Source organism: Pipistrellus hanaki (assembly GCF_964339955.1).
Source record: "Pipistrellus hanaki genome assembly, chromosome: 11".
NCBI lineage: Eukaryota > Metazoa > Chordata > Mammalia > Chiroptera > Vespertilionidae > Pipistrellus > Pipistrellus hanaki.
This window is the reverse complement of record NC_140513.1, coordinates 515,697-525,982: the sequence shown is the minus strand read 5'-3', so window position 1 is coordinate 525,982 and position 10,286 is coordinate 515,697. Positions and strand designations below refer to the sequence as shown.

Genomic DNA, 10,286 nt, shown 5'->3' with positions numbered 1-10,286 from the left:
CAGGTGCCTGCCCTGGTGCGGATGGACGGAAGGACACTCTGTTGGCGGAGCTGCCACCCGGTCCTGACGTCAGGTGGGCGGCCAGGGTGCAGGACCGCCGGCCCCGCCCCGCCCCGCCCCTGACGTCACGGCGGGCGGAGCATCGCCCCCGGGCCTGGCCGCGGCTCCCGGTCGGGCTCCGGCTCCGGCTCCCGGTGCGGGAGGCGCGGAGGGCCCGGCTACCATGCGAGCCCCCGGCCCGAGCCCCCGTGCGGCCCCGCTCCCCCGGTGGCGGCGGCGGGCGCGGGGCGCGCTCTGAGCCCGGGGATGCGCCGGCGCCTGGACCATGGGCGCCGCCGCCTCCCGGAGGAGGGCGCTGCGGAGCGAGGCCATGTCCTCCGTGGCGGCCAAAGTGCGGTGAGTGCCCGCCGCCCCGCGGGCTCCCCGCCCGCCCCCGGGCGCCCCCGGGCCTCCCCGCCACGCGCGGGGCAGGGTCCCCGGCGGAGGGCCGACCGCCCGGCTGCAGGTCCCGCCCCGCTGCCCTGGCCCCGGGTCCGGAGCTGCGACCTGACCTGCCGGCCGGGCTCTGGGGGAGGAGTGCCCGCGGGGTGACCCGGCTGCAGGGGGCGGGACCCAGCGCCGCCGCGGGAGAGGCCGGGCGTGTGCCTGACGGCGCCGCGCTGTCCACCCCCAGAGCCGCCCGGGCTTTCGGCGAGTACCTGTCCCAGAGTCACCCTGAGAGCCGGAACGGAGCAGGTAGGGGCGCGGGAGGCGGTGCGGGGGTCCGCACAGCCCTGGCCCCGGGGCCACTGGCCCTGTTCCAGCGGCCGCCCCGGGGGCTGGGGGTGGGTGAGCTGAGTGGCAGCAGCTGCCCCGCGGGGCTGGCTCCCTCATGCCCCTGCCCTCCCTGCCCAGGGCCCCAGGAAGAGCTCATCACCATGGCACCCACCCAGCCTGGGCCGTTGGCATGGCAACCGGCCTCCTGGCACCCCCAGGGTTGGCACCGCTGTCTCTGGGGGCCAGCTGGCCGGGGGAGGGGAGGAGTTGGCACTGGGCACCGTGAGCGGTGCCAGGCTAGGAGGGGCTGCTGCTGCTTGCCCCCCATCGCCCGGCAGGTAGCACACCCTGTCGCCCACACGCACAGCGCTGGGGCCCCGCTGGAGGGAGGGCAGCCGCTGGAGAGCCCTCGGAGCCCCTTCCTAGGAGGGCAGGGACCAGGGTGGTCGGTGGGGCCGGGCATCCCAGGCCCAGGTCCCGGCCTCGGAGCGCCCGGAGACAACGGGGAGGGAGGCCCGGCCTGGAGCTCACCTGCCGCCTCTCCCCCAGACCACCTGCTGGCCGACGCCTACTCTGGCCACGAAGGGTCCCCCGAGATGCAGCCGGCCCCCCAGATCAAGCGCCGCCTCTCGCTCGTCTCCAAGGGCAGCCTCTCGGAGGAGGGGGCCCTTGGGAAGCCGGCGGGCGAGGGCCCCCAGCCCCGCGTGTACACCATCTCGGGGGAGCCGGCCCTGCTGCCCGGCCCCGAGGCCGAGGCCATCGAGCTGGCCGTGGTGAAGGGGCGGCGGCGCCGGGAGCAGCACCCCCCCCACCACAGCCAGTCCCTGCGCGGCAGCCGCGAGAACGTGGGCACAGCCTGCCCGAGCTGGGCCGGCAGCCGCCAGGGCTCCCAGGACTGTCCGGAGTGCGCCCCGCTGGCCCCGGGCCCCTCCCCTCGGGCCTTCAGGCTGGACCAGCCGCCCCGGCCCCAGGCCACCGGCCGCCGCAAGAAGCTGGAGAGGATGTACAGTGTCGACCGCGTGTCTGGTGAGGGGCTTGGCGTGGGCGCGGGCGCGGGTGTGGGCGTGGGCGGAGTGCTGGTGCCAGGTCTGCTAGCAGAGCCGCTGGGATGCTTGGCCAGGTGGAGGGTGCCCAGGTCACAGCTGCAGCTAGTCCTGCCCCCTGTTCCGTGGCCCGTGGCCCGTGGTTGGCAAGCTTCTCGGAGGAGGAGCTTGGAGGGCAAGGGGAAAACATGGCGAGGTTAGACAGTGGCGCTGCCCCGGCCGGACCCCCATGCAGGGCTCCCTCTCCTCAGGACACACATGGCTGTGTGGGCCTGGCCAGCCGTGGCCTCCCCCCCAGGCTAGTGGCTCTGTGGGTGGTGGGCACCCCCAAGACCGCCACGCCTTGAAAAGACCCCCCTGGGCCTCAGGCAGCCCTGCCTCCCTGCTCCGAGGGCGCCTTCTGAGGGCAGAGCTCTCCCTAGCTGAGCCGCCACGTCCCCCGAGGCACCTCCTGGGCCTTGGGCACAGCCCTGGGCGTGGGCAGGCCCCCTCCACCACCTCAGGCTCCTGAGGGACAGGGTGGGCGGCAGAGCGGCTGCAGCCTCCCCACCTGGCCTAGGAGCCGCAGGTGGACACACGCTCGGGGGTCTCCACCTCGCCCTCTGGGAGCAGGGGGCGGTCTGGCCGCTCCCACCAGGGTCCTGGTGCAGAGGGTCCGGGGGCTGCGGCCTTCCCCTGGCCCGCCTCCTCCTCGCGGAGACGGGATCCTGTCCGTCTCCCTGGGGACAGGCTGTGCTTTCCCAAGAACGCTCCCCACTGTGCAGCCAAAGAGCTGAGCGAGGACAGCACACGTCAGGAGCCGCAGTGGTGGGCGCACGTGGCCGAGCCTGTGCCTGCCCCCCCCGCCCCCCCGGCTGTGGCCGAAGCACACGCTCCCCTGCAGGAGGCTCCCCGACTCCCCTGCAGCCCCTCCACTCCCCTGCAGGCTCCCTGCCCCCCCTGCAGCCCCTCCACTCCCCTGCAGCCCCTCCACTCCCCTGCAGCCCCCCCACTCCCCTGCAGGCTCCCTGCCCCCCCTGCAGCCCCTCCACTCCCCTGCAGCCCCCCCACTCCCCTGCAGGCTCCCTGCCCCCCTGCAGACTCCCCGCTCCCCTGCAGGCTCCCTGCCCCCCTGCAGCCCCCCCACTCCCCTGCAGGCTCCCTGCCCCCCTGCAGCCCCCCCACTCCCCTGCAGGCTCCCTGCCCCCCTGCAGACTCCCCGCTCCCCTGCAGGCTCCCTGCCCCCCCTGCAGCCCCCCCACTCCCCTGCAGGCCCCCGCCCCTGGTCACCACCTTCTGTCTCTTCCAGACGACGCCCCCACCCCCATCCGCACCTGGTTCCCCAAGGAAAACCTCTTCAGCTTCCAGACCGCAACCACAACTATGCAAGCGTGAGTCGTGTCCCCGCCGCCGTGCGCCCGGCCCCTGCCCCTGGTCCTCAGCAGCCCCGTGCCCACGCGTGGCGTCACTCTGAAGGCAGGCGGGCCAGTGCTCTCAGCCCCGCGGCCCCCAGGCCTCCCCTCTCTTCACGGCGCCTCCTGCCCGTCCACGGCTGCGACAGTCACCAGTGGGGGCGGCTCCCCTGGGCCCGTGTCACTCGGCTCTGCCTCACCGCGCCCGACAGCAGCCTGCTCACGGTGGTCCGTGTGTCCCGGGGGACAGCGTAGGGCCCCGGGGTCTGCCTCTGTCCGGGCTCTTCCCAGGCCCCGGCCGTCCTGTGCTCCACACCGGAGACGCCCCTCCCCAACGCTCCCACCACACCCCTAGGCCCGGGGCTGGCAGGCCACACGCCTGGGGAGGGACTGGCCGCAGGGCGCTCCTGGGAGTGAGGGGTCCGGGCTCACTGTGTCTTCTCTCCCACGCTGCCCTCTGGCCGCGCCGCCAGCATCTCGTAAGTACCCCGTGGGGCCTGCAGCCTGGGCAGGCGTGTCCCCCGGAGCCCCTCACCCCAGTAAGCTCGGGCAGGCCAGCGGCGGGGCCCGGACCGTGAGCGCGAGGCGGCAGGCCCCTCTGCAGGCCCGGTGCCCGCTTGGCCCACGGTCCCCGAGCTCTCGCCTCTGCCCCACGTCTGTCCCTCTGCCCGTGCTGACTCCCCGGTTTCCCAGGGTGTTCAGGGGCTACGCGGAGAGGAAGCGCCGGAAACGGGAGAATCATTGCGCGTCCGTAATCCAGAGGTAGGGCCTGCCAGCCACTCGCCACCGGGGTCCGTCTCATGTGTGTGCTGGTCTGGCCTGGGCCCCCGAGGCCCCCGCAGACCGGATGGGGGAAGGGCGGTGGCGACCACTGGCCTGGCCCTGCTCTGGGGACGCAGTAGGCAGGCGAGGGCACGGGGCCTGGGCCCCAGGCTCTCGGGGGCACAGTGGAGCCAGAGCTGTGGGGTCAGTGTCAAGGCTGGCCCTCCCGGCTCTCACCTCAGATGGTCAGATGGCCAGGAAGTTGGCCTTGTCTGGGCACAAGGGTGTGGCAAAGGAGACCTGCTCCTGAGTGAGGGGGGGGGTGTAGAGGGGGCGGCCGTGGCCGAGGCCCAAACCACCTGTGGGTGGTGCAGAGCAGGAGCCGTGACCTCACCTGGGGCAGGAGGCCCGCCGGGCGGGGAGGGGAGAGGGGAGAAGGGCGTCCGTGGAGGTGGCTCTGCACTAAGGGAAGGAGGGGTAAGGGGAGGCCTGGTTCTCGTGCCTTCGTCCCGGCAGCCAAGGGGGCGCTGGGAGGGCCTCAGTGGGGGAGGGACTGGGGAGGGACTGGGTGGGCGCTGGGCCGGTAGGAGGGCCCGGGCGCCGGGAGGCGTCTCTCCGGGAGAGAGGGACGGAGGCCCAGCGCCGGGTCAGGGAGGGAGGGCAGGGCCCGCTCACCCCTCGCAGCCCTCAGCAGCCGCTGCCCCTCTTCCCCCAGGAACTTCCGGAAGCACCTGCGCATGGTCGGCAGCCGGAGGGTGAAGGCCCAGAGTAAGGGGGCGGGCGGGCGGGCGCCTGCTCTTGGCTGGGCTGCGATGCTGCTCGCTGTGCGGGGGCCTCCCACGCCCCCCAGACACCCCAGTCTCCATGCCTAGCCCCCAGCACTCCCAGGCTCCGCCCATAGCCCCCCACCCGCCCTCACCCCTCCTTCCCGCCATGGCCTCCTCCAGTTCCCCAGCCCAGAACTTCCAGTCCTACCCCAGGCCCACCCCGCACGGGCCCCCTCCGGCCCCGGCCCCGCCCCGCCGCCCCGCCGCCCGGCTGATGGGGTTCGCTCTCCCGCAGCGTTCGCGGAGCGGCGCGAGCGCAGCTTCAGCCGGTCCTGGAGCGACCCCACCCCCATGAAAGCCGACACTTCCCACGACTCCCGCGACAGTAGGTGCCCCGCGGGCCGGCCCCCCGCCCGCGGTACCCCGGCCCCCCGCCCCGCCCCGCGGTACCCCCGCCCCCCCCCCGTACCCTCGCCCCCCGCCCGCGCTCCGCAGGCCGGCCCCCCTCCAGAGGCGCCCCCAGGCCCCGCGCTCCGCAGGGCGGTCCCTCCGGGGCTAAGCTGGCTTCTGCTCTGAGCCTCGGGTTACCGGCTGGTAACCGAGGGCGCCCGCACCTCTGACCTCGCGGCGGCAGCTGTGCAGGTGCGGGCGGCACCTGGGCCTCTGCGGGCCGCCCGCGGGGGGCACGTGGCTGCCGGTGCAGCTCCTCCCGGCACTCGCCTCCTGGCTCCGTGGCTCCCTTCGCGGCTCCATCATCCCCACCCGCCTGCTCCCTCCAGCCCGGGGACCTCGGGGCGGCCTGCCAGCTCTGCCCCGCCCCTCGCCGGACCGGCAGGCGGCCCGCAGCCCGGTGTCCTAACCCCCCCGCAGGCGGCGACCTGCAGAGCTCGCACTGCACCCTGGACGAGGCTTTCGAGGACCTGGACTGGGAGGCCGAGAAGGGCCTGGAGGCGGAGGCCTGCGAGGCAGAGGGCTTCCTGCCGCCCAAGGTCATGGTGAGGACCGCTGGCTTCGCCCATCGGGGAGCTGACTGGCTGCCGGCGGGGGAGGGGTGCCGCATGGGGCTCCCCTGGGGCTGCCCGGGGTCTCCTCGTCTCCGCGGTGGGGGGTGGGGGCTGGCCCACAGGGCCTCCTGCTGCCCCGGCCCCGAGGCGGCCGAGCCTTCCTGAGCGGCTCCTGTGTCCCCAGCTCATCTCCTCCAAGGTGCCCAGAGCGGAGTACATCCCCACCATCATCCGCAGGGACGACCCGTCCATCATCCCCATCCTCTATGTGAGTGCCCGCCCCCTCTCTGTGAGTGCCCGCCCCCTCTAGGTGAGTGCCCCGCCCCCTCTAGGTGAGTGCCCGCCCCCTCTAGGTGAGTGCCCGCCCCCTCTAGGTGAGTGCCCGCCCCCTCTAGGTGAGTGCCCCGGGCCGGTGGGGGGCTGCCTGAGGGGGACTGTGACTCAGGTTGGCCTGTGTCTGTCCTAGGACCACGAGCACGCGACCTTCGAGGACATCCTGGGTATGTGCCCTCCTTTCCCCCGTCTTGGGGGGCGGGGGCAGGGGGTGGGGGTGCCCAGGCCGTAGGCAGCACTGGGCGGCGCTCACACCCCTCCCTCCGCAGAGGAGATAGAGAAGAAGCTGAACATCTACCACAAGGGCGCCAAGATCTGGAAGATGCTCATATTCTGCCAGGTGGGGCGGCGTCCGGGGTGTCCTGGGGGAGCAGCGGGTGGCACCGTGGTGCAGCCCCCGGGCTGACCAGTCTCTCACAGGGCGGCCCGGGGCACCTGTACCTGCTCAAGAACAAGGTGGCCACCTTCGCCAAGGTGGAGAAGGAGGAGGACATGATCCAGTGAGTGGGCGGGCCGGTGGGGGCTGGGGAGGGGGCTGGGGGGCTGGCAGGGGCTGGGGAGGGAGTTGGGGGGCTGGCGGGGGCTGGGCCCTGGGCCCTGCGCCCTCCGCACACCTGGGGCCTGGGCTGGAGGCCGCCTGTGACTCGCCCTTCCCACCTCCCCCCCCCCCCAGCTTCTGGAAGCGGTTGAGCCGCTTGATGAGCAAAGTGAACCCAGAGCCAAACGTCATCCACATCATGGGCTGCTACATCCTGGGGAACCCCAACGGGGAGAAGGTACGGGGCCCCGGGCCCCACCAGGCTTCGGGGGCCCGGACCCGTGAAAAGATTGACAGAATGGCCCTCCCACCTGTGTCTCCTCAGATTCCCTTTCCTCTTCCCTTAAAGCCTCGCCGGCTTGGCTCCGTGGATGGAGCCTTGGCCTGGGGACTGACGGGTCCTGGTTCAATTCTGGTCAAGGGCACATGCCCGGTGGGGGGTTCGATCCCCAGTAGGGGGCGTGCAAGAGGCAGCCAATCCATGATTCTGGTCTTTGATGTTTCTTTCTCCCTCTCCCTTCTTCTCTGAAGTTAATACAATATATATATTTTTTAAAACCCTCCAGAGAACCTTTTGGTTTTTCTAAGCCCTGTGCCACCAGTGATCATATCAATTGGCAGTGACTTTGTATAGAGAAGTTAAGTAGAAAAGTCGCAAATGTATTGACTGTACCAGAGACACAACATGTATGCTTTTTACTTAGTAGCATAAATAAAACCAAATCTTAACATTAAAAAATAATAATAAAATAAATAAAAATAAAAACCCTCCAGAGAAGCCCCTTGCTCCTATGCCCAGCCTGTTGTGAGGGGTCCTGCCCCCCCAGTCTTGCCCTTAAGCCCCCTCCCTCCTCTGCCTGGACTCACGGCCCCACCCCTTCCTTTCAGCTGTTCCAGAACCTCAGGACCCTCATGACCCCTTACAGGGTCATCTTTGAGTCCCCCCTGGAGCTGTCGGCCCAAGGTGAGTGTCAGGCTGCTTCCCACCTCCGGATGGGGTCCAGGAGGCAGCGCCCCATCCCCCAGGCCCGCCCTATTCCAGCCTGAGCCCGCCCCTTCCGCCCCAGCCCCGCCCCTCAGCACTGGCCACGCCCTCCGCCACGGCCACGCCCTTCAACACCGGTCCCGCCCCTCGGCTCTGGCCCCGCCCCGCGCTCTGCCTGAGCCCGCCCACCTCCCCCCAGGGAAGCAGATGATCGAGACCTACTTCGACTTCCGGCTGTACCGCCTGTGGAAGAGCCGCCAGCACTCTAAGCTGCTGGACTTCGAGGACGTGCTGTGAGGGCAGGGCCGCCGCCGCCGTCCTGGCGCCCGGTCCGGCCCGGGCCCCGCCGGCAGCCTCGGCTCAGGGGCCGCCGCCGCCGCCGCAGAACAAGTGCCATTTCCTCCGGCCCCTCGGGAGCCAGTGACGTGCCGCCGGCCCGGGTGCCCGCCCTGCGAACCCATCACCAGCACCGGGCGCTGGGGGCGCCGGGTCGGCTCGCGTGCGCCCTCTGCCGGCCTGTCCCCAGCGTGGCCTGGGCCCGCCCCCCGCCCCCTCCTCGCTGCCGCCGTCCAGGCCGGAGGGCGGGCGGGGGGAGGGGGTCCATCCAGGGCTGGGTCCCCGGGTGAGACCCGCCCGCTGCATGGGGGCCGGACCCCACCTCCAGGCCCAGGAGCCGCGCTGGTGGGCGGGCTGGCACCTGCCCCGCGCGGGCGGCTCTGAGCATACAGCGGGCGCCGGGGGCAGGTCCCCCTTGCAGAGCCTGGTCTGAGGGCACCTGGCTGTGCCCGAGGCTGCGGGCGGGCGGGTGGCCGGGCTCTATCCGTGTCCGATGTCCGTAGAGTGACCATTAAAGCTGACCCTCCGCTGCTCTGCCGTGTCCTCAGCCGCGGGTCCTCTCTGCACCGGAGCTTCTGGGCTAATGGAGCCGCCCGCACACCTGGCTGGGCCGAGGCTGCCAGCTCCCACGCCTCCCAGCCAGGGGCACGCTCCATGGGAGGGTGGGGAGCCCGCCGCAGGCCCGGAAGGGTCTGGAAGCGGGTGGAGAGCAGGGCCTGAGCCGCTGCCGCCTGGGCCCTGAGAAAGGGCAGGGCGGATGTGAGCGGGGCCTGCCCCTCTCACTTCTGTCCCCACCCCTGGCAGTGACCACAGGACCGGCTGGCCTTTGAGCCTCCTCCTTCCCAGATGTGCCCACTGCCACCCGTCCCCTTGTGACCAAGCTGTCACTGGGCGCCCCGGGGGACAAACAGCTGGTGCCAGCCGGTTACCCACAGTGGGCGGCATGATGCAGCCGGAGGGACAGCGGGGGCCAGAGGGACAGCGGGGGCCGGAGGCACAGCGGGACCGGAGGGTGGTGGACCTGCTCAGGGACCGCCTTGCATCACTCCTGCTGGGCGGGAAGTAGAAATTTTGGCACAAACTTGAATAGGTAAACTCTTAGGGGTTTCGACTCAATATCACATGCTTGTCTACATGCTCTGCACATACTTACTGCACGCACCACAGAGTCACGTGGTGGTGCCTGAGACCTGGTGGGACTCCCGCGCCCTCAGGCACTTCTGCTGGTAGATAAAACCCTGCAGGCCCAAGCAAGGGGCCTCCCACACGGCCCACCTCCCGCACACGTGCTCGGAGGGCCCTCCGTCCTGCCCCAGGCCAGCCGAAGCTCTGCCATGCGCCCCTGGCCTCGCCCGGCCTCGCCGGGACCCAGGGGCGGCCGAGGCGGGTGAGGGCTGGGCGGGCCTGCCCCGCCCGCGGGAGGCTTCAGGGTGGCCACCTGGTTCAAAGTTCCACTCCCCACACCCATACCCACCCAGGGGGGCATCGTGGAGGGACAGATGGCAAACACGGTGCCCAGGAACAGGCAGTGCTAACACGGAGGCATTCGGGGGAAAGTATGTGGGATCCTTAACACGGCCCGCGTGGTTCAGGGCCCACTCGGGGTCCGGTTTCTGGAGAAGGCTGCACCCTAAGATAAAGAGAGACTGGGACTGGAAAAGGGGTCATTTGGAAAATGGGGGCCAGGCGGGAAGTCCACCTGTAGTGGGAGGACTACTCCTGCTCTGGCCTTTTACCGTTCCTTTTATTGGAATTCTGAGACAAAGACATCTCTCAGGCGGGGAATTCCAACAGCAGAAAATCAAGAATTTACCTATGATCAACAAATTCAAGTTGCCTCAACTACCACTATCTCAACTAGACGATGAGCTAATAGCTCTGACCATTCGGAGCCATCGAGGCTGGCCAGCTCTCTTTACCTTTTACTACCAGGGAACAATGCTTGGTTTCGGTCAGCCAGCTCTTTTTACATTTTACCACCAGTGACTCAACCTAGAGTCAATGAGTTAATAGCTCCGACCATTCAGAGCCACAGTGGTTGGCCAGCTCCCTTTACAATTTATTACCAGTGACAATGTTAGGTTTCAGTCCGGCAAAAGTACATAAGTGAGGTGACGGCGCCTGCCCACTGCCCGCAGAGACACCAGCGAGGCAGAGGTGAGGCAGAGGTGGTGGGGGAAGAAGTATTCACAGCACGTGAGACGGTCAGGTCCTTAACAGGGAGGGCGTTTTTATGTGTGTTTTTGTTTTGTTTTTAAATATCTTTTATTGATTCTTTTACAGAGAGGAAGGGAGAGGGATAGAGAGTTGGAAACATTGATGAGAGAGAAACATTGATCAGCTGCTTCCTGCATCCCCCGCCCCCCACTGG

The 10,286-nt window shown here is 69.8% G+C and overlaps 1 protein-coding gene across 3 annotated transcripts; it reads left to right on the top strand.

Moving 5' to 3' along the window:
• Positions 1-72: 72 nt before the first annotated feature.
• On the top strand, positions 73-8,446 carry NSMF (NMDA receptor synaptonuclear signaling and neuronal migration factor). Of its 3 annotated transcripts, XM_084898597.1 has the most exons (15): positions 73-396; positions 674-735; positions 1,306-1,782; positions 3,088-3,169; positions 3,884-3,952; positions 4,668-4,720; positions 5,015-5,104; positions 5,590-5,714; positions 5,908-5,991; positions 6,190-6,223; positions 6,326-6,396; positions 6,477-6,556; positions 6,730-6,832; positions 7,483-7,558; positions 7,779-8,446. In XM_084898597.1, exons 1-15 carry the CDS (start codon positions 326-328, stop codon positions 7,874-7,876), a joined length of 1,575 nt encoding a protein of 524 aa, XP_084754723.1. In that variant the 5' UTR covers positions 73-325; the 3' UTR covers positions 7,877-8,446. The 3 variants fall into 3 exon arrangements, with proteins under 3 accessions (XP_084754723.1, XP_084754722.1, XP_084754724.1); XM_084898596.1 differs by lacking the exon at positions 5,015-5,104 and having other exon boundaries at positions 148-396; XM_084898598.1 differs by lacking the exons at positions 3,884-3,952; positions 4,668-4,720; positions 5,015-5,104; ... (6 more) ...; positions 7,483-7,558; positions 7,779-8,446 and adding an exon at positions 3,664-3,876 and having other exon boundaries at positions 148-396.
• Positions 8,447-10,286: the final 1,840 nt, after the last annotated feature.